Source organism: Colias philodice, chromosome 21, assembly GCF_061535455.1.
Source record: "Colias philodice isolate Cphi_HAF_F1 chromosome 21, ilColPhil1 Martin Lab GWU primary, whole genome shotgun sequence".
Classification (NCBI taxonomy): Eukaryota; Metazoa; Arthropoda; class Insecta; order Lepidoptera; family Pieridae; genus Colias; species Colias philodice.
In genome coordinates this window covers 3,948,262-3,960,889 of record NC_143106.1, presented here as the reverse complement: position 1 = coordinate 3,960,889, position 12,628 = coordinate 3,948,262, and the positions used below count along the sequence as shown (strand labels likewise).

Sequence of the window (12,628 nt, the reverse complement as noted above, 5' to 3'; positions counted from 1 at the left end):
TGTAGGATGTTAGGAAGTTGTAGTTAGTGTTGTGTCTGGATTTGAAAAATGAATGCTGTGTTTTTAAATAAGGATTTTGTTGAAAGGCCATGCTGATTGTAATCTGTATAGAATAGTATTGTGTGGATTGGTTACTATCGTTTTGAAACTAAAGATTTTTTTATAATTTTTAGATATTTGGAGTATTTACGCTTTTATGAAAGTAAAATTTATAATCCATTTAGCTGTGACGTGCGGATTAAAGTGTGGTCAAACCCGCGGACAAAATAAAATATTTCTATTGCTTATGTGTAATTCTGGCACATAAGCTGCCACTGCTTTTCGCGTGAAAGAATAACAAACATAATACATAATGCAATAGTATATCCATACATTCCTAGAATCTTTCGCATTTATAGTGTTAGTAGGATTTAAGTGTGTTAATTACTTCTCTTTTGCATTTCAATGGCGACAAAAGCAGTTAATATTATAGTTGATGTAGTGATATCGAAAATATTTCTTTGCGAATCGTTTGTATATATTTTTTTAAATGTAAATGTGATCATGTTATCGATTGTCATATAATCACATTGCTTTCATAACAGGACGAGTTTAATTCAAGTTTACCACTTTCATTAACAGCATTGAAATTTTAATTTGATCGCTCGTACGTTTGGAATGCGAGTTTTTGCGACGACTGGAACTCGAATTTTCATCATCGTACCAGAAATAACCTATGTAATATTATGTATCCATACATTATACTCACAACATATCGTTTTTGCCGACCAGCAAGAAATTAATGTGTTCTTTGGCCATTTTTTCCCTTGTGTATTCAATTCGTATACTTTGGTAATATCAATCAGTTGTGAACCTGTTATTGCAAAACATTGCGGTGCCTTTAAATATATTTTTAATTTTTATCATTATAACTTATAAATTTGACCTTTATGCTCACTGAAGTATACTTTATTCTTAGCCAATCAGTAATAATTTTTTTGTTACAGGTTCGACGATCTCTCAAGCTTCGGGGTCGGCGTAAGGAAAAAGAGAAACTTCCCTCAGGAATTACAGCCGACTATACAGCAGCGCTATTTGCTCACCTTGAACAGGATACCAATTATTCTAATTATCCGGTTATAAACACTTCAGGTTCCAATTCCAACCTCAGTGATGAAAATAATCACTTGTCACCGGGATATCCTACTACACATACCTGGAATAAAAAGGATGGTATCTTACAATCTGATAGTTCAGAAACCTCACTGAATTCTTTAAACAATCCAAACAATGCTAACAGCAATAGTCCTCGACAAGCACCTAATCTACCTCCTATTCCACCGCGTCCACCAAAGCGAGGCATACTCAAAGGCCCACGTTTAAGTAACACGAGCTCTAATTCGCAAGAAAGTAATATCCCTAATTCAGACACCGTCGATTTTGTCAACGGCCAAGACTCGAATGTTCTGGCGCGTAACACTCAACAAAATGAAGTTATCTCGTATGGTATTCCACCGTCAAAGAGCACATCGTCTAGTGATGATATGCAACAAGTACAGAATTTTACCAAAAAAGTTATACACAGTCCTGTAGAAAATCAATACAAGAATTATAAAAATAATGCGAATCCATCGATAAATAGGCAAGATATGGACGAAGTGCCAAGGACGAATGGGAACAGCTCTCTTGGCGTGACTTCTACCTCACCGAGTGCAGATTCTCTAACCGATACTACAACAAATTCTTCGTTTGCTACTCCACCCTTCTCCACGTCGCCCGTTGGAGAGTCGCAAGGCTTTCACCGCTGGTCGAGGACGAATACATTTGACGATGTCTATTTGCCGCTACCAGCATTGACACCAATGCAATTACCTAAACCAAGAGTTCTAACAATACAGCGGCAGAAGGCTCCGAGAAATGATTTCGGTTTTAGTCTACGTAGAGCTATGATTCAGGAACGAGTTTTCATTGGAGATATGAGAGAATTATCAAGCATTGAAGAAAATTCAATGGTCAATGGTGATAGTAAATGCAATGGTAATAATATAATGGTTAGCAAACTGACGCATAAAGCTGTTATACTTGCTGAACCTGGTTCGTACCCGGGAGCCAGTGAGACAGGATTATTGCCTGGAGATAGACTTATTGAAGTCAATGGGGTGAATGTTGAAGGGAAAAGCCGGGAAGAAGTCATCGATCTTATTAAGAGCAGCCAAGAATCTGTGACTGTTAAGGTACGTTTGATCAAATTGGTATTTAATAGTAACTGATAAGGTTTAAAGTTAATAAATCGTTTAAAGTTTATAAACCAGTATTTAATTAATATGTTCAATGTTCATGTTAATTAGTTATATACAAAATAATTATTTTAAGGTTAATGTAGAATAAGGACGCAATAATATGATAAGAGACATATTGTAAACAATCCATATTTACATTGTATTAAATACTATGTACTTACGTATTTTCGTTAGTTGAATGTTATGGGTAAATTAAAGCTAAAGTTAACCGTTACAGGAAATAACAGTACTCAAAAAGTTCTCATTCTTATTGTAATAACAAATGATTTATATCCGTAACTGATTATAATAACTCTGACCTTAAATACGAGTAATTTCGTTACATTCATAGTTATAAATCTCAGGCAGATTTTATACTGTTACCGTGAAATATCAATTTTTGTATTTTCAAATCCATTGTACATTCTTAAAATTTATGTCTAAGTGTAAGAGTATTTTGCTACAATCTTATACAATAATTGTACTGGTATAAATATTGTCCTTCACATTGCCCCGTACAAAATTGTCTTAATTTAAATTTTCAATACAGGACATTCTTGTCTTTAAACAAACATTTTGAAAATTCATACATCATTCATATCAAAACAGGTGCAACCAATAGCGGAATTATGCGAGCTATCACGCAGGAGGGCGGCCGACGGTGGTGTGGAGGTCGAACTGTCTGACAGCAACGTGAGGGGAGGGACCCTCAGCAGGTCCGGCAGTCGACGGTTCACGAGCACTCAGGTTAGTAAAATTGAGATATAAATGACTTTAATATGCGAATGAAGATAGAATTGACTAGTCTAGGAAAGGTTTGGTAAATCGACCGGCGATTTTGTGGCGTGATTTTGGCGTGGTAAATCTCGGCAGTTATTTAAACTTGTAGCATCGTTTTTTTATTTATTTTTGTGCCTATTCTGTCTCCTATCCGAAAGATCCGTCTTATAATATGATAAAGTTATGTTTGAGATATTAGATTAATTAGCTTTCCATACTTCGAAAGATGCACTGTTAAGATAAACACAGTATGCACGTAATTTCAAAGGAAATGCGTATAACAGAAAATAACATTGATATTCAATTAAAAACATCTTAGTTGTAATTGCTGGATATGAAATTCACTACATAAACGCACATGCAATTATCTATATCAGTAAGTATTTAGCACAGGTGTTATAATTGCAATGCGATACAGTAGAATCAGAGATCTTTGTGAAGCGTGGAATTCTACTAATTAGGATATAATTTTTTATAATATTTTCCCGCGTGAAATTTTTATTTCTCTGTTTTGAGTATTTAAGCATTTATTGATGATCATGCATGATTGATCGATTACGTGAAAACTTTAAAAGAAAAGAGACGAATACAATACCTACCTATAATGCAGATTTAAGTATTCACTTTAAAATGATAAACCAACAAATTTTTCCTACAAATTTCTTTGTAGAGCAGGCTCCAAGGAGATGTTCGTTTGCATAAATAGCGGACCTAAATCTGACTTCTGATATATATTGTATAGATCCCAGACATCCTATAGACAGATGTTGCCAACCAGTTTTGTGGTCCCCTTCCCCGCACCCCGGTAATTAAATATGGCATACAAAGAAAAAAATAAACATTTCCAAAACATGCCGCGTGGGGTATCAAATGAAAGAGCTTATTGAGTAGATCACGAATATATAGCATACTATAACATTTCTTACACTTTCTCAAAGATTTTTTAGAAAATTTACGAAAATGCTCCATTTTTGAGTTAACTTTAAACCACTATAGATTGAAAACTCATGAATATATTTTTTAAATTATTATTTTAAATAATTAACAATAGTCCATTGTTTACGATTCAATAGTTCGTACAGTGAAATAGTTGCATGGGGGAGTGGGGGGAGCATTCAAAGATGGCGAGTATATTTTCAAGTTTATGACAGAAATAAAGGCCTAATACAAAAATATCGGTGTCAGGGCTTAGAATAATTATCTCTGCACTGTCTTTGTGTTTGACTGAATGAAAAATATGGCAGAAAATTCTTGAATCAGCCTCTGTGTGATTAGATTTGGCATAAACTTGAAAATATACTCGCCATCTTTGGATGCTCCCCCCACTCCCCCATGCAACTATTTCACTGTACGAACTATTGAATCGTAAACAATGGACTATTGTTAATTATTTAAAATAATAATTTAAAAAATATATTCATGAGTTTTCAATCTATAGTGGTTTAAAGTTAACTCAAAAATGGAGCATTTTCGTAAATTTTCTAAAAAATCTTAGAGAAAGTGTAAGAAATGTTATAGTATGCTATATATTCGTGATCTACTCAATAAGCTCTTTCATTTGATACCCCACGCGGCATGTTTTGGAAATGTTTATTTTTTTCTTTGTATGCCATATTTAATTACCGTTGTGGGGAGAGGGGGACCACAAAACTGGTTGGCAACATCTGTCTATAGGATGTCTGGGATCTATACAATATATATCAGAAGTCAGATTTAGGTCCGCTATTTTTGCAAACGAAACTCCACTGAGAGTAATAAACATGAACAGCTGTACAATAGACCGTATTGTACAGCTGTTCATGTTTATTACCTTCTCGGGGTATTAGAATGTGACGTTGAAATCGCATGTGCGACGTAAACTGGTTTCTAAAAGCCACGATAAGCGGTATTGCATAAAAAAGTATATGATTGCGAACTTGGTCATACTGTCACACTAGTTTACAATACGCATAGCATCCGTGACCTAATTAGTTCGTAAGTAAGTACTAATCACGAAGCGGTGCAAGGCTAGTGATTAATAAACTTGGAATAACTGCATATCATATTGCATACCATATCTGACTGTATATAAACTACAATTTGTTATGAACTTAATAATGGTCGTTAATTATACATCATTTGCGGTTTGTGCAGATAACTTCGCGATTAATTAGGCTAATGTCAATGTTTTGTTATTATCCGGTATAATTTTGTACATGATTTTACGTGACTATAAACTATGGAATTTGCACTAGCGTCTGCAGTTATTTTCCTCGTGTTATTGATTTTTCAAGTGGACGCAAGGCCTCGTTCATTTTTAATATCGAAAAATTTATTAAATGCCCTATTGACGTTATGAATTTATAGTAGTTAATAATGAATTATGAAATCAAAAGTACGAGTTACCATTAAATATTAATAATTATTATATCTCTTCGTTTAAATTATGTAACCTTTTTATAATCTGCGAAAATGACGTTTAATTATATTTAAATTTATGTTTATTGGTATCTTCCGTCTCCTGACTAGACTATCCGATTCCGATGTTATCGCCTTGTTTATCTTTTTTAATTTTCTAATTTCACATTAGTTCACACTTGTTATTTATGGATAAAAAATGGCTGTTTAGCACGAACCAATGCACACGAGATATTCAACAATCAACATTCGGGTCGAATAACTGTGTTTTCCGTACGCTGTGAAACTTAGTCGTAAACAAAGGTATTTGATTAGGATAATATGTATATCATATTGGGCTTTTCATACATAAATACCAGTTTGTATGTCTAGTATGGTATGGGTACGTTTTATTGATAAATTTTTAAAGACACGAAGGAATGTCGCTATTCGAATTTCGTCATATTTGTGTACTTTCTATGCCGTGATAAATATAATTTCGTAATTCCTATTGTCTACGTTAAGTAATATTCATATTTAATTGCCTAATTCCTTTTCTATTAAATAATAGTTTTATTGCTACAGAACATTTATTCAATAGTCGTCTAAATGTGGTTTAGGGTAGGCATTGCGGTTACACCAATGAAGGAATTAAGCAGGGGTCGAATAATTGGAAATTAAATTAAGTAATCAACCACAATTGAACTTCGCGTAGCAAAATAGAAAATCTCTGGATAGGGCTTTAAATTGAATTTATGGTTAATTAATTTTTATAAAGTTATTTTATCACTTTACAACCAAAATAAATTGATTTTTATTAACGAGTTTTGAAGGAATGGAACAACTAATAAACAGAAACAGACCTACAAAAAATACTTGTACATATATCTATAACTAATTCGTTGGTTTTTGAGGTCGCAATGATGCTAGACAAAAAGTGACTGCCCTAATAATTTCATAGCAAGATTTTACAAATATAGCTACACTTGTCATAACGCAATTATGAATATATAAAATGTGTTGCTACCCTGTCTCATCTCACTTCTTACATCTCTCAGTCTTACTAAGCGTTTATATAGCTATAATAACATCTATATATTCCGCAAAATACGCAGGACATTTCAATGTAAGGGCCTTGTTAACGTCGACACTAGGTATTCCGCATATGCTAGCCTCCATTCAATCCAGCCACTCAGCTTGGGGTGGAAACTGGGAGACATAAGCGCCCTCATACATTACGTAGTCAGCGGCATATTGTTATAATGCACAAGCGATTTTAATCTTTATCAAATTAGGATAAAGTTTAAAGTGGAGAGCAAAAGAATGGCACTAGAATGGAACTGAGGTTGCTTTGAATCTTTGATATCGGAAACGTCAGGCTTTGATGCGGTTCCTTGGAGCTCTGGTTATGAGAGTCAAATAATATCCATACTATCCATACTAATATTATAAATGCGAAAGTAACTCTGTCTGTCTGTTACTCAATCACGCCTAAACTACTGAACCTGCATGAAATTTGGTATGGAGATATTTTGATACCCGAGAAAGGACATAGGCTACCTTTTATTGCGAAATATGTACCACGGGCGAAGCCGGGGCGGACCTCTAGTTTAATATAATCTTTTCATTTTTATTCAGTGTTCGTTAAAGTGCATATGAAAATATCGCGTAAGTATACTAAAAGAGCTTTATTTTGGTCAATTTTTTTTAACTATAGCTGCGACCTCGATTCCGAATCTTGTATTATAAAAGAGCAATATGTTTGAAAATAAAAAATTCGCTGTTAGACTGGAACTATTTCATGGCTAACACGTAAAATGTTCAAAATGTTTCAATCAAAGCCAAATGATTTATCTTAGATATCTAGGTGAGCCGGTTTAAAAATTATAAGAATTCATAATTATTAATTAGTGAATCTAATAACATAATACAGAACTTTATATTATGTGAGATTGATTTATGATATAATCGCGTACCAATATACCGATTTCTATAATACATTCAAACTCGAGATAGCTAAGTTGCCCTATACAAGTAACTACGTAATATATTATAGGATTGGGATTTGCGTCGTATTGAAAAGCGATACCGTAAGCAATACACTGATGAGTAAAACGTAAGGTCGGTGGATGCCCTTGAAGGAAATTGCTAAAGAATCGAACGGTGCTCCCAGTCTAGACGGGCCCTGCACGTCACGGATGGGGCTTCCTCTGACCTGCGCAAAGGAATCAGAATTCATTAGCGATTTCATATTCACACATACTAAAACCTCTAGGGTCGGCCCGTGGCAGTTATATACCTATGTACTTGAGTAATTTATGTTGCTTCTGTTGGAAGTAGGAACGCGTTTGCATGAGGACCTAGGTACTATAAATATATGTACTTAATTAAAAGTTTGATACGAAATATTTCCACAAAATAAATAAGCGAATAAGTCGACTAAAATTTCAAGAATATACGTACCTAATTCCCTTTTTGAGATATTAGCGCCTAAATTCTGACGGCAGTATTGAATTTATGTTGTAGGAGCTACATCGAACATTTTTTTTAATACTTCATCTGGCAGCCTCACAATAAAGATACAAATCTTATTACATACCTACCTACTGAAATTGTTTTAGTTTATTGAACCCACAAAATGGGCATTTTGAACACATTATTACATTTCACCTTACAAACATAATTTACAAGAAGCAGAAACTATTTAATACAATATTGTGATAGATAAAATTTTAATTTTATTTAAAGTAAGTATACCCGGCGCGGCCTAAGATGATCCCTATGACAGTTCGTCTTAGTGATTGCTCGTATGATGGATCGTGTCGATACTTTACTATTTTATAGGCTAAGGCGTGGTTTGCATTCAGCCACGTCGGTAAACATGTTTTTACAAATATTAGAGCGAGCGCGCACGAGCAACTTTGTCTCCGCAACTATTTTGTCTCTCCCATCAATTTGTATGGGGAGTTGCGTCGCTACGTGCGCGCACTTTCATACTAGCCCATAGGTGGGAGAGACAAAATAGTTGCGGAGACAAAATAGTTGCGGGGACAAAGTTGCTCGTGCGCGCACTGTCTTATAAAATTAATTTTTAACGTCTATTATGTAAACGAAACGGTAAGTAAAACGAAAGTTTTCCAAAACATAAAAATGCACCTTATCATTTTCTCGTAATCTTTAACCCGTTTAACACAGTGTATATTATTTTATCATGAAAATGGAATCCCCCATTAAATTTTTCTAAAAAACTTATATTATCATAGGTAAGTAAATTAACGCGAACGGTAATTAATTAATTAATTATGCTGCGATCTTCTGTTCCATTCAATAGAGAATGAACTATAGCTTAAGCATGGAAAAAATGTGAACTCGTTTCCATTATCGAAATTTGTTTATCGATACTTCCGCACTAGTCGATAAATGCCAACGATGTAAGTTTTGAAGGACGTAAACGTAAAGTCAGATTGATATAATTTCTCGTGAATGTTAAGAATTGTTATAATTCCAACGGAATATCATTGTAATGGCATAAAGCTACGTAAAAATTAATAAATGTCATTTTTAGACGCCTCCAATACGTTTCTAATTTAATGGTGACGCCATTACAAGTTTGTCTCTTGAGAATAACTGTCAGTGTCATAGGGATCATCTTAGGCCGCGCCGGGTATAGTTAAAATGAAACAATTACCTTTTGCGACAACAGACTTATTTTTATACCTCTAATGTGTTTTTGGATACAAAATAATTATTAGGTAAACATATTCTGATGTACTGTTCATCATCATAGCTGAGTAATTGTTCATATGATCTAAATCAATATGAAATCTTCATACAATAAAGTCTCTAGGGTTTACCTTGAAAATGGGATTATATATTACTAGCGGTCCACCCCGGCTTCGCCCGTGGTACATAATATTTACGTTTTTTCTACATAAGAACCATCCTCGTACTTCAAGGAATATAATAAAAAAAGAATTATCGAAATCGGATCAGCCGTTCTCGAGTTATGCGCTTACCAACACATTTTGCGATTCATTTTTATATATAAGAAAGAAGATGTATGCTTTGCTTTGTTATGTATAGTCAATAATTTTATAGTTATTAAAAATTTATGATCGGAATACAACGAAGAGAGACAGAAATTCCTATAGTGATGCTATAAATAATGTGAAACATATGTAAGTTCTCATAAAACTGTGATAAGTAATACAAATTAAACTTTAAAATATCATTTAATGATAACAAAAGATTTTTATAATCTCTTAAATAATTTGATACAACCCATTCTATCATATCCAACAAATTTTTTCATTTGGAAGAACATAGTGGCTTCTTTTTGTCATAAAATTAATCAATATAAATAACAATATGCGTTTAAAAGGCCGATTCTTCAATATTATATGTTACTCTAGCTATACATAATGTATTAACATTTGTATAAAATAATCAATTATTCTGCGATTGCTTATCAAAACTTTGCATTTCATATTTAGCGATAACATTACAAACTTCCATTTTCACCTTAGGTATTAAATTAGGTTGTAATTTTTTAACACTAGCTGCCATACTTCTGAAGAAAACGTCTATTTCATTTGTATTTTCTTTGAGTATTTTTTCTATAAGTTTATCTATAACTTGCGATCTTTGTTCTGGCGTTTTTGGTTCTTCAACATATTTCACTATTCTAGGTTCATTTAATAATATAGGTTTAGGTAATATTTTAATAGGTGTGGTGTTCCTAGGCATCGGTAAAGACTTCTTTCTTCCTGCATTTTTTCTTCCTATTTTCTTTGGAGGTTCCAAGTTCTCCTCTAGCAGTATTTGTGACAATTTTTCATTTTTCGGCATGATTTTTAAGATTTGCTTATTCTCTGTTTCTTCCTTGGGTCCATCAACTATTGTGATCTGAAATAGCAATTAGATACTATTGAGAAATAACATTTACCTCTGAAAATGAGCTCATATTTATATGTAAAATAAAATATCATACAAATATTTTTATTTATTTATTTTATTTAACATAATATTAATTCTTATGATCTAATTTACATTGATGCAATCATAAACTCATTCAAGTTTTTCTGTGCACCATAAGCCCACAATCTTATATATAATTAAAATTTAAATAATTAAGTGCATTTATCCAATCTTTTATCCAACAAAAATGTGTCTAAATTCACAATGTGGGCAATAAAATAATATGTCAACATACCTCATAATATTCCTGGTTATCAGTAATGACCTGTTGTTCAGTGAACATCACATTATCATTGAACTTATCGTTCGTTTCATCGTCTTCTAGCGATTCATCATTAACATCGACACCATCAACTGATACCCCGTCAAGGAATTGCAGCTTCTCAAAAATACTCGCTTTTGTCTTGTGCACAGTACCAACACGTTTGCTCCTCATGTACCCATCACGGAGGCCTCGCCAACGCTTTTTGCACTCCTCCACTGGAATGTACGAAAATAGATTATTGTCACTGGTTAAAATGCAAGAAAAATATTGTTAAAATTCATTCACATCGTCTTATCTTTACGTAATGCAAAAAGATTCATATTTAAATATAACTCATTAACAAGTTCATTATCTTAATAAGAAAAGAAAGTTTAATACAATCTAAAACTACCATAAAAATAAAGCTATCCACTTAGATTAAGGATTGGTCTCCGCGCGCGCGCTACGACTAGATAGCGCCCCACCTAAAAACAATAGCTCTGTGAGTGCGGCAACTCATTTCTGTAGTGTGTGTTAGGCAATTTGTAAAGACGCTAGTGTGTGTGAAGAATTGGGCTGCCAGCTACATAAATTTTACCTCATAAATGGGAAATCTGCCATCTTGGAAAGAAGTTTGAAAAATATTTTTTTTCATCCTGACCTGGCCGGGAATCGAATCCATGAACGATTTGAGTCGCATGACTCAAATCCACTTGCGACGCTACTATACTATAGTCACAAAGGTTGTTTAAAAGTAAAAAAGCGGAAATAAAAAAAATAACATATTATATGAGTCAGTTAAACATGGTTAAACAGAAATAAATTATTGTTATTATACTCTTTTATATGTATTAGTAATAGTATTGAAAAAAAAAGTTCAAATTATTGCTAAAAGATTTCCTCAACCACGTGTATTTTTTTGGATATGCAGTACGGCAACACTGAATGGCGTCGTATTTTCGTAGAAAAAAATTTCGAAGTAAAGGAGAAATTTCGAATAATACGAACTTAGTGATGGTACGTGATCCCAGTGTCTTTCTTATTTTTTGTTGTATTATTTTTAAATAGTTTTATGGCACAAATAGGCATTTTACTTCAGATTTTGTTCAAAATCTTTATAAACTATCGGTTCGCCCTCTCCACACAATGCTTGTGTCACGACTGGCTTGGGTACGCCGAATTCGGCGTACTATTAGTTGCCGCATTTTTCAAGTACGCCGGCGGCATCTAGTCGTAGCGTGCGCGCGGAGACCAATCCTTAATCTAAGGCTATCCAGCTGATCTGACTTAAACGTAAACAATAAATATGAGAATTTTTCATCTAACTGTGCAGTTGCGGTACGCAGCACAACATAAACCAATCGGTTATGACCTTACCTGGTTTCAATAATGCTTGAGCTATTTCCTGCCAAGTTGATGCACGGGCCAAAATGTTTTTTCTGGAAGGGTCAAGGAGATTGTAGAGAATCGCATGAGGCTGCACTAATTCAACAAGCGCTTCGTCTTCTTCAGAAGTCCATCCTACGGCGTTTAATGGCATTTCGTGGATAAATAAAATATGCTTTCGTTTGCGTTGCGTCGTCAAAACAAAATGTCTGCCACCTATCACGGGCGAAATTCGTCGCGCTGCGCAGCACGACGTCACGACCGCAATCTTTACATTCACAATACTGGTTCCTCATTGGCCAGTTATAAATACACGTATCGTTTTATTCCGCATTGTAGGTATATTTGTTTTAGCGCCATCTACAAATTACTTGTAGCATTCTGTTTCATTTTCTACTCCCCAATAGAGGTCGCTAGCACAACTTATAAAACTTGTCACTTTGCCGCTAGATGGCGGTAAATTTAATGAATTAGGCTATAATTTATGCGAATGCGTTTATTTGTCTTTCTTTCACGTCGCAAATCGCTCCATTGCGACGCAGTATTAAAAAAAGCAAACACTCTTTCGCTTTTACAATATTAGTAAGAATTATCAATTCAGCAACAA

At 33.9% G+C, this 12,628-nt stretch overlaps 2 protein-coding genes across 2 annotated transcripts in view; one reads left to right on the top strand and one right to left on the bottom strand.

Annotated features, from left to right (window-relative positions):
• Positions 1-12,628, top strand: part of Mhcl (Myosin heavy chain-like) — a 184,232-nt gene that overhangs the window by 25,339 nt on the left and 146,265 nt on the right. The window contains exons 3-4 of the mRNA XM_089708942.1: positions 987-2,213; positions 2,868-3,005. Coding sequence (XP_089565068.1) covers positions 987-2,213; positions 2,868-3,005 — 1,365 coding nt within the window. The remainder of the gene's footprint in view (positions 1-986; positions 2,214-2,867; positions 3,006-12,628) is intronic.
• On the bottom strand, positions 9,628-12,290 carry LOC149478798 (uncharacterized). The gene is made up of 3 exons (XM_089708941.1): positions 12,013-12,290; positions 10,627-10,871; positions 9,628-10,319 (listed from the first exon to the last, which is right to left on the bottom strand). Exons 1-3 carry the CDS (start codon positions 12,173-12,175, stop codon positions 9,861-9,863), a joined length of 867 nt encoding a protein of 288 aa, XP_089565067.1. The 5' UTR covers positions 12,176-12,290; the 3' UTR covers positions 9,628-9,860.

Coding starts and splice junctions, on each gene's coding strand:
- LOC149478798 (XM_089708941.1), bottom strand. CDS start 12,175: ATGCCATTAAACGCCGTAGGATGGACTTCTGAAGAAGACGAAGCGCTT. Junction 10,872..12,012: donor TCAAGCATTATTGAAACCAG/GTAAGGTCATAA, acceptor CGTACATTCCAG/TGGAGGAGTGCAAAAAGCGT. Junction 10,320..10,626: donor ATAACCAGGAATATTATGAG/GTATGTTGACAT, acceptor TTGCTATTTCAG/ATCACAATAGTTGATGGACC.